This window comes from Plectropomus leopardus, chromosome 13 (assembly GCF_026936395.1).
Source record: "Plectropomus leopardus strain MGB_pleo_1.0 chromosome 13, ASM2693639v1, whole genome shotgun sequence".
NCBI lineage: Eukaryota > Metazoa > Chordata > Actinopteri > Perciformes > Serranidae > Plectropomus > Plectropomus leopardus.
Genome location: NC_142188.1, coordinates 1,117,475 through 1,138,550, shown reverse-complemented (window position 1 = coordinate 1,138,550; position 21,076 = coordinate 1,117,475). Strand labels below are relative to the sequence as shown.

At 40.0% G+C, this 21,076-nt stretch overlaps 2 protein-coding genes across 2 annotated transcripts in view; one reads left to right on the top strand and one right to left on the bottom strand.

Annotated features, from left to right (window-relative positions):
* LOC121954671 (uncharacterized) overlaps positions 1-21,076 on the bottom strand; it is a 212,105-nt gene that overhangs the window by 180,126 nt on the left and 10,903 nt on the right. The window lies entirely within an intron of this gene.
* Positions 1-21,076, top strand: part of bean1 (brain expressed, associated with NEDD4, 1) — a 42,740-nt gene that overhangs the window by 15,657 nt on the left and 6,007 nt on the right. Inside the window, exons 3-4 of the mRNA XM_088086731.1 lie at positions 11,873-12,076; positions 12,900-13,041. Coding sequence (XP_087942857.1) covers positions 11,873-12,076; positions 12,900-13,041 — 346 coding nt within the window. The remainder of the gene's footprint in view (positions 1-11,872; positions 12,077-12,899; positions 13,042-21,076) is intronic.

The following is a 21,076-nucleotide window of genomic DNA, read 5'->3' as shown; positions in this document are numbered from 1 at the left end:
GAAAAACCAAAATAAAGTATAATAAAAAATAAATAAATAAATAAAATTAAATAGATAAAAATGATTGTAGCAGTCTGATAAATTATTATTTTATTTTATCTTTTCTTATTTTACTTTATCTTCTTATCTCTTTTTTTAATATATTTGTTTATTTTTATTCAATTTTATTTCATTTTGGTTTATCTGTACATCTCTGGGATGTATTTAAAAAAAAAAAAAGGAAATGTCATACGGACAGCGATGTCAGAAAGATGAAGGCGAGACGTTTAAGGACTTTGGGACTATTTTGCGCAGTGTTATTGGGACACTGACGATCCAGCAGTAAAAATGTACCTAAATAAATAAATATTATATTGATAAAAAACTATTTTCAAATAAAAAAAAACTTCAATAAAAAATGCACAACAGACTGCTGAAAAACAGTTTGTAGTGCCAGAAAACTTGAACAGGCTTTTGACCTCTGAACTCAAGCTGAAACACATTTTTGATCCAATTATTTCCATCTTTTCATCCAGTTTCCAACAGTCAAAAAGAATCGCGTCATACAGAGAGTGTATGCCCAAACGTGAAAGTAAAGCTTCAGCGTGTTATAAAACACCACAGACTGCACTAAAAACCTGATTCATCAGAGTCATAATTCCTATAATTCATGAGCAGCGACGTCATCGGAGTCAGCGTCTGTTTTATGGAGATGAATGATCCGAATAAGCAAACACAACAACAACAACAACAACATGGAGGGATGCTGGGAGCTGAGGGAGCGAGGAGAGGGGAGGATGATTAAAGGAGAGGGAGGCGGGGATGTGGGCCGGCAGGGTGTGATCATCTGTCTCTCTGCCATCCAGCCCACATGGGAGCCAGAGCGGGAGATTAAGGGGATGTATGATGTATTCTGACCCATATTCTCACACACACACTGATGTTTTGTGACCCACATACTGTATCATCTAAACACACATCCCACTTTTAATACCGGCGTGCATGTGTGTGTGTGTGTGTGTGTGTGTGTGTGTGTGTGTGTGTGTGTGTGTGTGTGTGTGTGTGTGTGTCGCTGCTGTGGCCTTAGACCGTCACTGTAATGTGATCCTGATAAAACTGGTTATAACTCACGCTGTAGACGGAGGCTGCTGTGTTTTGAGGTTTTGCAGTCTCAGGATTTCGGCAGCTGCAGCTCAGCGGACGACAGTAAATATCATCAGTGTTATTCTTCGTCTGAGGAGGAGCATAAAAATAAACAAACTTTGCACTTTGTGATCATCTTACATGTCTTTTCACTCATTTTGCATCTCTTTGTGGTCACACTGCATCTCGTTTTGGTCGTTTTGAGTCTCTTTTTGGTCGTTTTGAATATCTTTTCAGCCGTTTACATTCCCTTTTGGTCATCTGCATTGTTTTCAATCTCTTTTTGGTCATTTTAAATCTCTGTTTAGTTGCTCTGAATCTGGCTTTGGTTGTTTTGCATCTTTTTTTGGTTGTTTTGAATCTCTTTTTAGTTGTTTTACATCTCTTTTTTGGTCATTTGCATCTGTTGTTTTGAAACTTTTCTTTTTTTGCATCTCTTTTTGATTGTTCTGCATCTCTTTTAGGTGGTTTTGAATCTCTTTGTGGTCGTTTTGCATCTGTTTGTGGTAGTATGCGTCTCTTGGACATGTAACGTGGTCACGATATAATTATGTTATTAATATTTTAGACAGAAAGAGAAAAGAGAGAAAGTACAGTGAGCTCCATTTCCAGTTGTTGTACGTAAGATCACATTTGTGTATGTCGCTGCTGTCTGTCTACATCAAATATCACCTACGCTGAAATAAATCTACTGTACGCAGCTTTTGCCGGGAGTCAGCAAAGTGTGCGGCTCGTCCCCGCCTCTGTGCTGTCACTCCGATCACGCCGCTGCACCTGTCAGTCATCCTGATGAGCTGTCAACCTTCAAACTGCATCAGGACGGAGGTTCAGGGAACCAGTGAAGCTCCAACAGAGACAAACAGGGACACTCCCCCGTATTCAAAGATCTACAAGGACCCGTGGACATGTCTCAGCTTTACCTTGCTGAAGGCTTGTCTTTGTTTCTTCGTGCTTTACAATGTTATTGTTGCTATGACTCCACAACCAGCTGACTGCTGGCGAGCACACATGAAGTGAGAGTTCACACAAAGACGGAAAACGTAACTTCATACTGATCTTCCCGCACTGCTTTTTAATTACTCCCTAAAATCCATCACTCATTTAACCTTTGGAAATCAGACTGACTTGATATTTTTTAAAAACAGGGAAAGAGGCAGCTCCGCCTACACACGACGAACGACAAACGACGACAACACGGTCAAAACACACAGACAAACTGCAGCCCCGCTCACCCCAACGAGCACAAGAGCCAAAGAGAGCCCGACTTCTCACTCAGAGGGAGAAACGACCGACTTTTGCATTTGAAAAACAAAAGTGAGAAAATCGTATTGTTAGCTCAGTATCATAAATCATATCGAATCGTGAGTTGAGTGAATCGTTACATCTGTTACTATTATACTGAATTTTTTCCCCACTTAAACAATGTCACCTCTCTCTCGCTATATATATATATATATATATATATATATATATATATATATATATATATATATATATATATATACACACATAAATATATATATGCTGTATATATCTAGGAAGCACAGCGAGTGACGGACAGGAGGAGGACAGGTGAGACAGATCTCTCTGTGTGGCCTCCTGTTTTTCTCCTCCTGCTCCAGCTGTAATGCAACATGATGTTTTAATGAGAGTCGTCCCTGCTCCGAACACCAAAGCCTCCTGACATCTGTTCGATACAACAACACGAAGGATTAGAGAGAGAAAAGGATGGAGAGCAGCAGGACAGCAGCGAGGGACAGAGGGAGGAGAGACGGGAGAAAAGAAAAGAGGGACATATATATGTCCTCTCTGAGACTCCTGCTGTCCTCTGACCGGGCTGGAGGAAGGTGGAGGCTTTTCCACCTCAGTGCGCAGGAGAGGAGATAACATCCGTCACTGTGTGTCGCAGCTAAACAAACCCGTCAGTCCTTCGCTGCAAAACATTTGGTGATGATGCCAAAATATCTCTATGCGCACAACAGCCGTGCAGAGAGCGTTATTTCGGAAACCTCCGGTTATTCTCCTCATGTCACTGCATACCTGCTCTGCGCAGCGGAGCCTCCGCTCTCCACTTCCAGGCGCACTTTTCTTTTCCTGCATGTTCGGCAGAAAGTCGTGTTTTACTCGACTCTTTGTGAAAGGGATATTTTTAGTGTTCACGCGTCAGAAAAGGAGGAACAACTTTCTCTCTGCGAGCCGTGAATATCTCTGACGTCCCCGAGAGAGCGGAGGTTATCCTGCACTCCAAAAACACACACTGACGGTATATCAGTGACACTCAACCTAAAGCCTGCGGGCCAAATCTGGGCCCCCAACAGGGTGCCGAGTGGCCCCCCAACTATTTTTTAATTCACAGTAAACATAGACTGACTGACACTGGGAATAGTTTTTGCCCTTTTAGGTGTCACAAACATAAAACAGCATCAAAATAGAGCTTGTTGATCAAAAAAGAGCCAGAGGAGGATCCCCCACACCCCGACAGAGGACACAGCTGAGACACTGATGTCCTTAAAACTAGAAATGTCCTGAAATCCTAAAAACATCTTAAAATCCGAGAAATGTCAAAAAAATCATTGAAGGATCCTAAAATCTTAAAAACATGCTAAAATCTTAGAAATATACTCAAATCTGTGAAACTTAGAAAAATTCTGAAATCCTCGAAATGTCCTAAAATCCTTAAAACATCCTGAAATTCTAGAAACATTTATGAGGCTGCTGCTGCTGGCCCCAAACATGTCCCCTGCAACTGTTACAGAACAATTATACATTTTTAATGATTAATGGTTATTTTAATTTTCATCTTATTTTGCTTTATTAAATGTATTTTTATTATTATTATTATTATATTAAATCAATTTTCATTTCTTTATTTATTTTCACTATTTCTCCCCATGTTTCTCATGTTTTTAAAAGAAATCATGCCAATTTTGTTAAGTTTCAAAGGCCAACCAGCTGAAATATAAAAATTAACTAAATCTGGTACAAATTTAAATGTAAATGTGGCCATTTACCATAAAGCTTATTTTCCACCATTTATTTAACTGTAATTAGCTGTTTAATCTTCATTTAATATTCCATTTTATTTGATATTTTTCTCACATGATGGATTTTTATATTGTTTTGGATGGACGCTGTTAATGACTCACTCGGTGGACAAACAGAGCCTGAAGAGTGTCCTGACCTTGAAGAAGAAGCTGAAGTCTCAGGAGGTGTGTGTGTGTGTGTGTGTGTGTGTGTGTGTGTGTGTGTGTGTGTGTGTGTGTGTGTGTGTGTGTGTGTGTGCAGCCGTCCAGCTGTCAGCGTTCAGCAGAGTGAAGTCTGTGGTGGTTTGTTGCTCTGAACGTGACCACTGAAGCGTGGCCTGAGGGGATGCAGAGAGATGGAGGGATGGAGGACACAGAGACGGACAGACGGATGATGTCTGGGTGGACGAATGACGGTTGGAGGTTTTTAGGACGTTCCCGCCCGTTGTATTTTGTCATCGCAGCTTCACACGTGCTCTGCGTGTTTTTTATGAATCGATCGTGAATAATAAACGTGCAGTCAAACATCGACAAAAACTAAAACACGGGGACGAAATGTTCACTTTGATTCCCCGTTTTTCACACACAGGCCTGAAGTTAAAGCTCCAGTTTTTTGGGATTTAGGAGGATATAGAAATGGAACATAATATACGTCTGTTTTCTTCGGTGTGTAACAGTGAGACTCAGCTGGCTTTGTTAGGGGACACTTTTGCATATTGACAGGAGGACAGGGGCCAGTCGCAGCAGCCCGTACATGTTTCGAGAATTTTAGCACACTTGTAGGATTGCAAGGCATATTTTAGGATTTCAGGATGTTTCTATGATTTTAGGACCCTGCTAGGACGTTGCTTTGTTTTCTTCTGAAAATATGGGGAAAAAGGCGATAACCTTCTGGGCAAGAAATGCCGTGCAAACAGCAAAACATTAGTAAAAGGTGACAAGAAAATTATTAAGATTATTATAAAAATATTGAAAATGGGGGGGGGGGGTATATAATATAAAAAAAAACATGATATATATAGCACATATCCTGGGTTGTTTTTGTGTTTTTGTTTTTTTTGTTTTTCACTTTTTTTAAAAACTTTTTTGTGCTTATTTTCAGGTGATTTTCTAGTAGTTATTTATTTATTTAGTTACTCATTTATTTACTTAATTTGTTGCTTATTTTTGGAAGTCATTTTTTGTTTGTTTTTTTTAATTTTCTGGGTCATTTTTTTGTTTTGTGTTTTTTACTTTTTTTGCTGATTCCAGGTGATCTTATCACGTTTTCTTTATTTTTCATTTTTCTTTATTTATCTATTTTTTGCTCATTTTTTCGCCATGTCTTGTTACGTTGCATTTTGCCTTCTCCCCATGTTATTGACAGAAATCAAACCAATTTAAGCGGTTAAGACTTCACTTTTTCTTTTATTAAAAATCCTTCACTGAAAGTGAACCTTGCCGTTGGCTGAAGTCGAGTTCGTCGTCGTCCCTTATCGAGCGTCCTGCCCGCAGGAAGTCTCTATGCAGTGGGTGTGTGTGGATGTACAGAGGGCCGGCGTTATGGTATATTTGATATTGAAGAGAAGGTGGCTGTAACTCAGAATGACAAGCTGTCAGACTGAATCTGAGCGGCTGCTTGATGCTGCTCTATAATGTATGCAGCTAATGCAAAAAGTGATGCAGCGCACGCAGCAGCGGTCGATATCACAGCCTCTTAACCTTTATAGCTTGTGACACCCAAAAATAACTGACTGCCAGTGACTCCCTCTGATCTAACGGACACACACACACACACACACACACACACACACACACACACACACACACACACACACACACACACACAGCATACAGGACCTAAATGTTGATCTCTGACACCAAAGAGTTGTCTTCTTCTGCGTCCGTCTCTTAATTTTGCTGGACGTCGAACAGATGCAACTTTTAATAACAAAATACACCATGAATATTAATTTCTCAACATGACACACTGCATATTTATATTTTTACTGCATTTAGATTCTCGAACTGTCCTAACGACCGTCCGGAGTCGCTCTACAAGCTTCATCTCATCCTCCAGCGGAGGAGAAACCCACCTCGACAATTACAGCGATAATTATATTTATACATTATTTTTTTTGTGCAGTGTCAAATACTCACACTCAGACCCCTCTGCGCACAAAATGCACTTTTCAAAATCAGGCTACAAAAATATTACACATTGAAATGACTTTCTACTTTCATTGAGTTAATTTTTTAATTAATATCAGTCATAAATATCAAATATTCTTTTTTTAATTTTTTAATTTAAGCCCTTTAAATACTAGGTTTTTGTCATGATGACACCATGCTTTTAGATGAAAAAAAAAACACAAATATGCATAATTTTCAATATACTACATGCTAAGTAGGCTTTTTGAATTATTATTATCACAGGACGGGATATAGCAGTGATTAGCAGTAACATTAATTTTTTTTTTTTGTGCACTTTAAAATATTCTTGTACGGCCCTACACACAAACATGCTTTTCAAAATCAGGCTATTTTACATTAATATTATTTTCTGCTTTCGTTGAGTTTAATTTTTTACCAACGTTAGTCCTAATCATAAATATTCATTAACTGTCAGCTCTTTAAATGACATGTTTTTGCCGTGATGTTTTTAGATTTGAAAAAATATATTTATATATACATATATACATATTGAATATACTACAGGCAAAGATTTTTAAAATTTTTTTGTGGAAAGAGCACATATCCATCAACATTTAAAAGTCTGAAAAAAGGCTATAGTGGGGTTAGGGCGTGGGGGTGGGGCCCCGCCCCCACGCCCTAACCCCACTACAGTCAGCCGTATGACATCCACACGCCAAATATGTTTGGGTTTTTTAAATGAAAAATGGTAAAAATTACAAATGTCATGACAAAAGCCCAGAATGACACCCAGAAATAATACATACATTTGATTTTCTACTTTCACTGAGTTTATTTTTTAACTAAGTTAGTCCTCTGCATGAACACAGCCAAAATTATATAGTGAAAAAATGAAGAATGAAAAGCGCATAAAATGCATCAAATAGCCCCTGAGGGTTAAAGGCAGTAAAATGTCCGCGGTCATTATTCGGCTTCGGGCTGCGGTCAGCATCGGGACCGCGAGCGGCCTCTCTGCACGACACGATGGTATATATGGTGTAGGAGGTGTGTGCATGTTGAACAGTAAGCTTTAGTGACAAGCTGTCACAGTGAGTTACCACTGCTGCTCCATTATATATGAACACAGACCATATATCCACACACACACACACACACACACACACACACACACACACAGCGTAGAGGTCAGGGCGAGCATGAGGCGCTTTTCAGCAAAACACTGAATCTTGAACAAGCAGCAGCAGAGAGGCTCCAGGACGCAGTCTCACCATGAGCTGCTCGCAGATTTGGTAAATTATTTTTTAAAAAGCTCAGGGAAACTATACATATTATGATTTCATATCTAAAATGAATTTATAAATTATTATATTCTTTAAGGACTTTTTACAGGTCACATCTTTATTTTTTTTGGGGGTTAAGTTTTTCTTTTTTTCCCCACTATTTTTAGGTTATTTTTTGCTTTTTGTTCTGTTTTGTTTACAAGCTTATTGTAAATTTTTAGGTTATTGTTTGCCTTTTTTTTTTTGCAAGTTTATCGCTAATTTTTGGGTTATTTCTGCTTTCGTTGCTCATTGTTTTGTTCTAATTTTTTTCTGTGGTGAAAATATTCACAAATTCTCTGGAAGAAATTAATTATTTTCTTCTCCAGAAGTTAATTTGCAGTCGCTTCTCCTGATGTTTGTTTTATTTATTTATTTATTTATTTAGGAGCAATACGAAATCTGAAGCAACACAATCAACAGTCATCTCTTCTCATCCTTATTTACAAAAAAATAATTTAAAAAATTAAAAATTAAAACAATCAATCTGCCTGGCAAACAATAAACCAAAATTCAAACTTTAAAAATCCTTTGATCATCTATGTGCAGCGCCATAGGTGGTACTGATCATAAAGCCGCACAATTTATCAAAGTGATCACAATTATGATTTTGGCTTCCCACAATGAAATAAACATGACTGACTGCGATCTGAAGTGTTACTGTTGACCCTCAGCCAGAAATGGCCAAAAAATGAGCGGGGAATTAATTTTTTTAAAAAATTAAAAACAAGAAAAAAACCTGAAAATGAGCAATAACTAAAATAAATAAACAAATAAAAAATAATAAATATATAGGATTTTTTAATATAGTTTTCTGGACATTTTTCCCTTGTTTTTTTAATATTTTATAATTTGGCGTTATAATCTGTCTGTCACCTGCCACATAATCACAACACGAGACGCATCAGCACAAAAGATTCACGATCATTTCTCATGTTGTTTCAAGATTTACAGGTTTCTTGTGGACTTGCTCCCTTTTAGCCGTTCACGCTGATTTATTTCATGGGACGACACATGAGGCGCTGATATTTTTACACTCACAAAAACTAAAATGTGTCTCCTCTTCGTCTCTGCAGCTGAGTCCCGTCCCCTGAGGGGGTTTAAGACACGACACTTTCACCGTTTATCACACTCTTTCTTTCTGTTTCCTCCTCTCCATCGCTCTTTGCGTCTCCTAAATTCTCCTTGTCGTCCGGTGGCCTAAAAAGTCAAAATTCTGAGATAAAAACAAGATCTCCCGACGGCACAACCTGAAAAGTCGTGATCGACAACGTGACAGAAACGTTTCCTGAATGTGTGCAGCAGAAACTTCAAACAAACCTCACAAAAACATCTCAGAGATATCCATGAAAGAGTCGTGATGTTTCCATCTGGACCAGCAGACAGAAACGATCGTCCCCGGAGACGCGAGCAGACGGGCAGAGCTGCAGACATTATTATGAGCGCGTCTCTTTGTGTGTGTTATTGTTGCAAAGGGGAACAAGGTTTTATGTGAAATTAAATCTATATAATTATAAATTTCCCTGAGTCGTCTCTGGAGAGCGCAGGAGAAAATGGAGTTTATGAGGAAGAGATGAGAAGCCAAATGAAGAGAAAATCACGTTAGCAGAGAGGAGAAAGAGGGAGAGACGAGACAAAGGAGACAAAGAGTGTGTGAGAGAGGACGGAGAGGTCTGCTGGGAAACGTTCGGGGTGAGAGAACATTTTCGTCTTCTCGGGAATCCGTGTGAAACCAAATTAGTGCAGACAACAGAAGTCGAGGCGCTCAGGAGGGAGAGCGCGGAAACGAGCGGCGGAGACGAGGCTGAAATGAAAACGATATTTGAAATGATCTGATTGTTTCTCCTGTTCTGAATTCAGAGCAGCGATGGGACACAAAGACAGACAGCAGAGGACATGTCTTCACAGCTTTGTCCTGCACTTGTTGCACCTGCTGAAGACAATGTTGGTGCATTTGGAAGTTTTTGCTAAATAACAAAGATGCAGAACTTCTCCGGAGTTTTTCGCCCAATAAGATCTGCAGTAAAAACACACATTTGTGTACTTCAGCAGCGTTTTGTGTATAATTTCTTTAGACTGAGTCCTTAACTTTAGTCCCCACCTGTTCTCCTCTGCCTGTGTCTCTCCGGAGACACATGCAGAGACACCGCCAGAGAAAGAAAGCGGAGCAGACATTCGGAGACACCAGCGGAGACATCAGTGGAGACACCGGCAGCGAAATGAGCGGACATTCGGAGACACCGGCGGCAAGCGGACAGTCAGAGACGCCAGCTGAGAATGAGAGAGGAGCGGACATTTGGAGACACCGGCAAAGACACCTGCGGCGAATGAGAGCGAGTGGACATCAGAGACACCGGCAGAGACATTGGTGGAGACACCGGCAGCGAATGAGAGCGAGTGGACATTCGGAGACACCGGCAGAGACATCGGCGGAGATTAAGAGCAGGTGGACATTCGGAGTCACTGGCGGACAATGAGACGGAGCGAACATGGCTGGAATGCGTTTTATTGACATTCTATCAATTACATCTCAAATTTCAATCGAAGAAAAGTTATATCGATATCGTTATCGTTTTATGGCCCAGCCCCAGCCTGACTCAGCATTTTTCTGTCCCTGTGTACTTTTTTAAATGTATTTCTGATGTATTTCGTTTAATTGTTGATTGTGAGCTGTTTTACAGTGTAACTTCATCTTTTTAAAGGTTTGACCTGACGTAGATCCATATTAGATCCAAACAATGTCCAAAATAAATGTGTCGTCGCGCGGAGGAGGACGGCGTATGAGAGCAGGCGATTTTACCTTTTTACCTCACAGACAGTTTAGAGGGCGAAAGAGCGACAGCACAACATTTCAGTGACACAGAAAGAAAAAAGAAAACAATAAATCAGAGCGTCACGGTCTCTGAGCCGTGACATGATGAGGACAGACAGATCCAGAGTGATGGACAGCGAGACGGACAGAGAAGTGGACAGAGGATGGACGGACAGAATAAACAGAGACGAGACGCTAAACAGAAACGCAGAGGAGCAGATCACGCCGTAATCTAATGATGATGCTGACTGAGAGACCGTGTGTGTGTGTGTGTGTGTGTGTGTGTGTGTGTGTGTGTGATACTCTAATTATCTGTCACACACTGAAATGGAATAAGTCCTCCGGGAAAGAGAGCTGGAGAGACGAGGAGAGAGGAGACGGAGGGGGGACGATGTGCAGGGCAACGCAGCAGTTATGTAACACGACTCCCTGCTGCACGCACACACACATATGCACATGCACACGCGCACACGCACACGCACACGCGCGCGCGCGCACACACACACACACACACACACACACACACACACACACACACACACACACACACACTGATAAATGGTTTATTTGTTAATTAATATCTTTAATTTGTATTGATTTGTTTATGGAAAAGTCACTGAATATCCTCCATAAATCAGGATTGTAATTGATTAATTTAGTAGTTTTATTGTCGAGTGTAACAGCTCACAGATTAACAGTTAAATTTGCAAAAAGGCAAAAAAAAAAGTTTTTTTTAAAAAAAGGAATTTACCTGAAAAAAGTCTTATTTTGTTTTGAATATTTAAAATTTTTTTTCTTTTTACATTTCTCACTTAGTGGCTCATTGATTTTTTTTTTTTTACGTTTATGAAAGATTTTGACACAACTTGTTCAATTTTAAAGGGTTAAATATTGGGGAAGGGCACAAAAGTGATGTTATGTTAAAGACATTCACTATTAGCCGCACATTCTAGTCTGGTTGGTTTTATTTTATTCTTATATTTTTTATTGGTTTGAACTTTGATGTTATTTTAATTATTTTAGTTGATATTTATTATCCTCTACAAATCATATAATTTTATTATTGATTTTATTTTTAAATATGTGTCACATCTTTGTATCTCTTATTGGTTTATTCCTCATCTTAATTATTATTTTATGAATTTTTATTTTTGTTTTAATAGATTTGATTCGCGTGTACTGTCAGTTGACAGCTTTTTTTTTGCAACTTGTTCCTCACACTTTTCTAAAAATGAAATGTTCTGTATGAATAAAGTTTTGCAGGCTTTCTTGCTCGCAACAGCTCTCACAGTCTCCGCTCACTGTGGCCTCAGTTTAACCCTTTGGGTGCTCCTTTCTGTTCAGATCAGATGTCACAGTCCCCCTCAGAGTCCAAAAAGTGTCTCTGACGTCCGTCCCAAAGCTATTTCCTGTTATGAACACGCATGTTCACACACGCACGCTGTCTCTCTGTCTCCCTGCAGTGAGCTCCAACCAGAGCCATGGGGAGTACCCAGACTGCCGCAGCGAGAGGGAGTCGGGAGGGGAGGCGTCGCTCCTGGTGTCTCCGCTGGTGGTGGCGGGGATTGTTATAGGTCTGGTGCTCTTCCTCTCCTGCATCACCATCATCGTCGGCAGCCTGCGCAAAGACAGCCGGCTCCGAAACCCACACCTGCGGGCGAGCTACGGTCAGTCTGCGTCTCACCTGTCCGCTCGGTGACTAACTGACGGATGATTGGGATCATTCTCACGTCCCCAGAGATTTAAATATTATTAAACATTTCAAACAAACTGGCTTTTTCAACGAGCACCCACAGAAGAAATGACCCACAATCTGCAAGAATTTAGTAAAAAGGACAAGAAAATTAACAGAAAATTAGCAAAAAAAATCAAATAAATCAAATAAAATAATGACAAAAAAAGAAATAAAATAAAGGCAATAATAATAATAATAATAATAATAAATCTTATAACAGAAAAAAAGTTTTTTAAAAAAAACAACAAACATCAAGGCAAACAAGACCTGGAGTAAGTGTTAAAAAATTATAATAATTCTGTTACATAATTTTAAATATGTAATTGTGATCATTAAAAAGTTTTAGTAATAGTTTTTTTCCCTATTGTTTTTTTCTAAATCTACTAATTTCTTGCAATTTTTGGACCATTTCTTACAAAACTGCATTTTTACTTGTTTAATGAATAAATAAATAAGTGTGTAATAATAATAATAATAATAATAATAATAAATAATAAAAAATAATAGATGGTTAATATAATTTTTTTTTCTCTGCGTTTTTCCCTAGATTTAAAAAAAAAAAATCCTTTAAAAAAAAAAAAATTAAACATCCATGCCATTTTCTTTTCACTTTTGACTAATTTCTTGCAATTTATGAGACATTTCTTGCCGAGCTGCTCATTGCCCTTTTCTTCATGACTGGTTTCAAAGGATTCACACATCTTCAGCATTGTGTCTCTGTCTCTGTCTCTGTCTCTGTCTCTGTCTCTGTGCAGGTCTGGACGGTTTTTCTTACGGAGGTTCAGTCGGAGAGCTGAGATCTACCTGCTTAGAGGACTTTCCTCCTGGTTTGGACTTTGACTCATACAGAGAGACTTTGTCTCAGGTCAACAGCCTGTACCCCGACTCTCCGCCACGGTGAGTACATGAATCTAAGCCGATCATTTAACAGAATAAAGCTTTCATTCACATATTCAGGCATAAAATCCACTATGACCGCTTGGGATATGTCAGTGTGTGAGTGTAGCTGCTAACAGTCTGGGATATGTCAGTGTGTGAGTGTAGCTGCTGACAGTCTGGGATATGTCAGTGTGTGAGTGTAGCTGCTAACAGTCTGGGATATGTCAGTGTGTGAGTGTAGCTGCTGACAGTCTGGGATATGTCAGTGTGTGAGTGTAGCTGCTAACAGTCTGGGATATGTCAGTGTGTGAGTGTAGCTGCTAACAGTCTGGGATATGTCAGTGTGTGAGTGTAGCTGCTGACAGTCTGGGATATGTCAGTGTGTGAGTGTAGCTGCTGACAGTCTGGGATATGTCAGTGATCAGCAGCTACATTGACTGTGACAGGTCACCTAGTGGAAATAGCATGTATTTCCTCCATATGCCAAATATGGTCAAAATGACCTCATCAGGTGGAAAATAGTCAAAATGACAAATTCAGAGTCAAAAGCCCAGAATGACACCCAGAAATAATACAAGTCCTGTTTTTCTGCTCTGATGGCTGTGGGATCAAAAATGTCTGAATGTAACTATTTAGTTTCCACAGTGTATTTTAGACTTATTGTAGGAGCTGAGCTGCAAATTCACTGATTACACTCAAATACACAATCTGGACTACATTTAGGACACATGCATCAACACACACACAGTTATCTCAACAGGAAGAAGAAAAGAGACTAAAATGAGACAAACGGTCAGTAAAGGGTTAAAGAAACTGTAAGTGACGTTCAGCTCGTGTCCCCCGCTGCTCTCTGCCCACCTGACCCTCCCTCTGTGGTGATCCAGGTATAAAGGAGCGCTGCTGCCTCTGCTGCCCTTTGTGAAGGTGCACCAATGTGTGTGTGTGTGTGTGTGTGTGTGTGTGTGTGTAAGAAAGAGAATGAGAGAAAGAGGGAGCTCGCTAAAGGCCAATGTCATGGTGTTTTTGATCGAAATGTCAGCTGGTCTAATTGGCATCTTTAATAATTCACATACATCCCTCCCCTGCAGTGTGTGTGTGTGTATGTGTGTGTGTGTGCGTGCGTGTGTGCGTGCGTGCGTGCGTGCGTGCTGCTCTGCCTTCCTTCACTTAAACCCAAATGAATCGATCTGAGGTGGATCGTATTTTATCTTTTCCATTCGTTTATTCAAGGAGAGTTCATCCCTGACTCTGACGACTGTTCGCTCTGCAGCCGCCACGTCTCACACGGAGCCACCTACAATGAATCAATGATCGATTCATTTATCGTTAAGAAGTTAATCTAACGTGAAATTAATCGGTTAATCAACAGGGCTGTGAAATGCTGTCAAAATATAAGCAATTTGTTGCTGTGAGCTCTGAGGGTAAAACACATTCGGTATCATTTGAAATAAGCTTTTGATTTCTTTTTTAAAATAATGATCAATTGATGTATTGATTGGTAACTTACCAATTAAATGATTATGGAAAGTGCTTAAAATAATAGTAGTTATAATAATAAAACCACGATAATACTAGTAAAAGTCAAATAAAATCAGGATAAACATAGACTGCACAGAATGCATGCCATAAAATTTGAAATAAACCCCACTGAGATAATATCAAAAATGTATATATATTATAATATTAATAATATCAATGAAAATAAAGCTAAAAGTTAATTCCTACTAAAAAGTTTTCTCACACAAATATCCTCAAAGTTCTTTATGTCAAAAATATCAAACATTAATAATCAAACTGATCAATCAAACAATATATCAGATTTATTTTATGACCCAAAGTTTTGATTATTGCGACTTCACTGCTGCTGGTCGAATGAAAACTCTTTTTCATTAACTATTTTATCGGTGATCAATAAATAAAACACCGATACAGATAATCTGCAAAATCGCAAACATCGGCTCAGATAATCCGTCGACCCCGAGCAGACGATGCCACGATATCTCCAGACTTTATTCTGATAGTTTGATTTTGTATTGCGATGGAGGAGAATATAATCAAAGGCATAAACGCAGAGGTTCGGCTCTGATAATTCCCAGCAGCCCCCACACAGACGCCCGTCAGCGGCGTCTCTGCAGGATCTGACCTGACGGATATTGATTTTTTTCTTCACTCGTCTCTCATGTTATCTCAGGTACAGCAGGTATCCGCGAGTCTCGATTCACGCTGATTGAATTCACATTTATGAGGCTGAAGCTGAAGGTCCGCGCTCGAGTCGTGATCTGAGGACTAAACCGAAGCTCCTGTAAAAGAGCGTAATCCCGTCAGATGCAGCATCGGCGGAGGATTACAGCCGCTCAGCAGCGCTCGCGTGTGCTGAGGTGTGTGAGTGACGCTCAGAGTAAAAACTGCCGTCACAGCAGCTCATCACGAGAGCTCGGCGTCATTAGGGACGAGCGACTGAGGCTTCAGCCCACAACGTTGACTACACAGCCTCAGATTGTAATATGTGTACATATATATATATATATTTATTTTTTTTATTTTTTTCTTCATCCCAGGAACAATTTCTGATTTGCAGTTGGTGATTTTTATTTTGGCAGGCCCAAAGGAATGTTTTCTTTAAAAAGAAAACAAAAAAACAGCAAAAAACTTTACAGAAAAAAATGTCCCAAAATGGCATATTTTATTTAAAAAAATCAATTTAATTTTAAAATAAAATAAAAGCCTTCCAACCCTTTTCTATAAAAATCACAATTAAAAGAAAAAAGACAAAAATCTTAAGAGAAAAAAAAATAATCACCAAAAACACATTTTTTTAAAATGACATAATTCAGATCACCACTTTTTGGAAAGGAAAGGAAAAGAAATGAGCAAAATTGGTAAAAAAAAAAAATGTTTAAAAAAAAAGACAAAAAAAGACACAAAAGTTTTAAAGAATAAAATTTTTTTTTAAAAAATCACCAAAAATTCCAAAGGAAAAATGCCATTTTTCTTTAAAAATAAGCAGTGAAATCAACACAAAATACAGCCATTTAAGTTTGTATGCCTCCCATTAGTCAAAAAGTGCTTCAAGAATTTTCTGAGAAGCCTCCCCCTTTTTTGACCCCCCTCCTTCCCCTGTCATAAATAACTAACAGTCCCTGATAATGATTTTTAAAAAAACCTGCATCTAATAATCTGACAAAATGTACTTAGCTTGATTCAGTTTCGGTTTGCAGGGAAATTTAGACGTCAGAGCGCATAAAAAAGCATCAATATAGAGTCTGTTTATCATGAAGGAGGTTACGAAGGTTTTAAAATACGGCCTGTGAGGACAGAGAGGACGGGGACTAACGAGCTACGTCAGCGCTCTGGCAGGAACCTGAGCGCTTTAGACAGTCACACACACACACACACACACACACACACACACACGCATCCAAACAGACACACACATAAATTCAAAATGCACATTTTGTTAATAATAGTGCTGACAAGTCGTTGTTTGGTCAACAAGCAGGTCATTTCAGTCATGTGATGATCCTGCAGAGTGTGTGTGAGTGTGTGTGTGTGTGTGTGTGTGTGTGTGTGTGTGGGCCACAGATGGTTGAGGGAAACTCAGAGAACTCGGATCAACAGCTCACCTACTGAGAATGTGAACGTTACACTTCCGACACACACATTTACACACACACACACACACACACACAAAAACACACACACACACACACACACACACACACAGTGTCTCCCAGAAGAAGTCACACTCGCAGATCAGCTGCTCACCTGTGGAGACTGAAAGCTTCTGCTTCCTCTCAGGGAGAAGCTTGGCTCTAACACAGACACACACACACTCACATGCTCACACACACACACACACACACACACACACACACACACACACACACACAGACACACACACAGACACACACACACACACAGACACACACACACTCACATGCTCACACACACACAGACACACACACACACACGCTCATGCACACACGTGCACACACACACACAAACAGGTATGTCGCATGTGTTCTGACGGCACTTCACATGAATCGATCACAGTTAACATGTTCAATTAAATTCTTAGCGATCGATTCATCGATCAGCGATTAATTGACAGTGGATCAGCTGATCTGTGGCAGCTGCAGAGCGACGACAGGAAGTCAGAAACAATCGTTAAACTCTCTGATAGAGTCTCTGATCTTCTAAACCAGTGGTTCCCAACCTGGGGTCCACGCCCCCGCGGGGGGAGCTGGTCAGTGCTTTCTGAATCTGTTGTTTCTGCGATCATCACTGTTGTTTTATAAATGAAACACTTTGTCTGAGAAACGTAAAAGTGCCGACAGGCACCAGCCTAAGCTTATGTTTAAAGTTTCAATGTTTAAAAGAGACATTTATCAGAAATATTTCAGTGCACTTGCAATAATTAATATTTTTGTGTGTATTTGACAAACTTGGTGACACAAAAAGGTGGAAAGATAAAGAAAAAATATTTATCTTTATACAGAATAAAGCAAAGAGAATAAGATGGAAAAACCCAAAACTGATAATCATTGATCTATTTATTTTTGCAAATAAAGATTTGCATTGAATCACTTTATTCTTTTGGTGCACGTGTGTGCGGGTGGGGGGATGAGAAATATAATACACACACACACACACACACACACACACACACACACACACACACACACACACCTGTGAGGGCAGCAGCTACATGTCTGTGTGACTCTGCAGGTCAGCAGCTCTCAGTGGAAACGAGCAGAAACATGGCAGCCACACACACGCATGCACGCACGCACGCACGCACGCACGCACACACAGACACACACACAGACACACACACACACACACACACACACACAGACACACACACACACAGACCATATGCTCTCTGAGGCTCCAGCTGACCTCCGTCCAGCTCTGTAGAGCGTCACAACCAGAGCGTGACAACATGCCAGAGGTCCTCCCCGTCTCAGGACCGCTCTGACTCCGCCTCCTCCGTCATGACAAATATCAGTGAGGATGAAAACGCTGAAGCTATATTTCTGGGAAAGGTCGTGGCGTTTTTAGAAGAAAAACAACGCTGACTGTTGGTATAAAAGTCCGTCTTCTAGAAATGACATTTTTAAATCAAAGCGGCTGATTTCAGTTCACTGTGGAGACGAAACGTCATCGCTGATGTTCACGGTGGTTCTGCACCGTTATGGTCATAATTATTTAAATCAGTCCGAAGATCACGATTATTTATCACAATTATTCACTGTTTTAAGGGACCAAAATATGTTTATCGCAGTTCAACAGAGCGCTGCTGTGGGTTTCCATGAACCCTAAAATTGCACAAATTGAAACTGCGTTTACAAAATGTGTTTAATAGAAACACATCAGTTTAGAAAAAAACTCCCGTTTATCACAAAAAAAGTTTCCATGCCTGCATGAGGTTTTATTTCAGGTGATTCAAAAGGCCATTTTTACCAAAACTGCGAAGGAAACACTCTTATAGGCCAGAATTCTTCAGTATTTTAAAACGAATTTTTAGGTCTTTTTTTGTCAGCTTTTTTAATTTATTGTAATATGCAGGAAATTTCTTGTCAAGCTGCTCATTGCATTTTTTTCTGAAAGAAATCAAACCAGTTTTCTCACTTTTCAGGGGTTTAATAGCACAAGATGTTGTGCAGCTTTTAAGGGGTTAAAGTACGAGAAAACCGATAAGTGTTAAGAAATATAAGAATTTAATCTTGTTGGTAAAAGATTTTTTTTTGGACAGCAGCGTGAAACTGCCACAGAGCAATAACATCTTTAACTGACTCATTTTTAAACGACGCGTCTGCATCTCAGAAACAAACAGAAGAGTAACTCTCAGATCACGTCTCTCAGGAGAGAAATTATTTTCCCTCAGCCACACCTATCTCACACACACACACACACACACACACACACACAGGGAGCCGAGGAGCTCGTGACTCCTGAGAGACGCAGAGACTTTCAGTGTTACGACGCCTCGGAAACAGCCCGCACACACGTTCCCCTGACGCCAATTTTCACCTCAACGTGCTTCACAGCAGCGTCCCGAAGCAAAACAAAATAATCAGAGTAAATGTTTTTGCACTGTAGCTAACCCCGAGGGTGTGAGGGAGTGTGTGTGTGTGTGTGTGTGTGTGTGTGTGTGAGAGAGTGTGTGTGTGTGTGAGAGTGAGAGAGTGTGTGTGTGTGTGTGTGTGTGTGTGTGTGTGTGTGAGAGTGAGAGAGTGTGTGTGTGTGTGTGTGTGTGAGTGAGAGAGTGTGTGTGTGTGTGTGTGTGTGTGTGTGTGTGTGTGTGTGTGAGAAAAAAAGATAGATACTGTCATTAAAAAAACAAAGAGTCACATACACAGAAACACTGCAGCTGTTAAACTCTTGAAACTGCTGAAAGTCAGCTCAGTCGTCTGAAGAAAATAATTAAATTCTACATTTCTCACAAATTCAAAGCATGAATACTAGTGATGAAGGGGTCGGGGTTTTTAACCCTTTAAAACCGAGTTCAACATGTGGTTTCTTGTGCTGCTCAGATGCCTTTTTACAAGCAAAATTAGTTTCATTTCTTTTAAAACATAGTGGGAAAGGCAATGACCAACTTGGCAAGAAATAGTCGACAAATTGCAAGAAATTAGTGAAAAACGTGACGGAGAAAATGACCAGAAATTTTTCTTTTTTCTAAAAAAAAAAAAAAGGCCTGTGGCCTCGTGGCTACGACCGAATCACAGCTGTGATAATATACGGGCACAACGTCACTCCCTCTGGTGTGAAATTGCTTAATTATTAGCATGCTTACTGCTTAATATATATATATATATATATATATATATATATACACACACACACACACACACACACACTCATTAATACAGTGACAGAGGGTAGTGCTGGAGACAGAGAAAGTGCAAAAAGAAAAAAACTAAAGAAAGAGGGAAAGGTAAAACACACCTGCAGCGAGGAACCAGACTGCCACAGTTCACCACTTTAACCACTGAGCTGATCCAGTTACACTGATTTACTGCTTCCTCCTCCATCACACACACACACACACACACACACACACACACACACACACAGTTTTTATAATTCTGTTTTCTCTTTAGTTTGATTGTATTTGATCGGTTTCTCTCTCTGGCTGCTCGGGGGCGGATGCTGGATGCTGGCAGAGCTGTGACCTCTGGAGCTGCTGGAGGAGTTCATCAGGGAAACGGCGTTCTGGCGCTCTGTCAAAACGCCGAGAAGGAGGCTGCGTGTGTGCGTGTGTGTGCGTGTGTGTGTGCGCAGAGAGCAGGAGGAGACTGCTGCCTTTGTCGGCACTCGCTTTCATGTTGATGGTGAACGTGAAGCTTTTTAACAGCAATTTTACCCAAAAAATTGACATTAAGTTGAACTGATTTGCGGTGTTATCGCCATGATACACGAAGATTCTTTAAACCTTTTAAAAGGTTTAAAATGTGAATTAGGTGCATTTCAGTCAACTGGTTTAAAGCAAATAAACTCTCCAAAGTGTAGTCTGTTGATCTCCTCTCTGTTTACACACGGCTGAAATCTGCCGTAAACGTAATCAGCCGTGTGAACATCTATACAAGAAAAGCAGAGACGTCTTCAGGAATTCGTTGGGCGAGTTTTGACTGTTTTTTCGTGTCAGCTGGTGTGCAGCTCGCTCTCATTTACACACACTCTGTCACATATTTCTGTGTGCGATATCGACCCCGGAGGCACCCTGCGGCATCTTTACGAGACACGCTGGGATCATAAAATGGTGATTTGTGGTTTGGTGGCTTTCGATCTTCACCAGTCTCATGCAAAGATGTGGGTTTTGAGGACTTTGGAATAAAAAAGAGCTGAACTTTTGCTTTTTCCATACAGCTTTAATACTGCCGCCTCCCAGCGTGAACTACAGAAGCTCAGAGAGAGCAGCGGAGGAGGTTAAAGACAAAATGTAGATTTTCATTTTTAAATCTTCCTAAACCACAAATATACATCAAATCGATGAAAATGATTTATCGCCCGACCCCAGAATGAAACGTAACAGATTCCTGGTTTG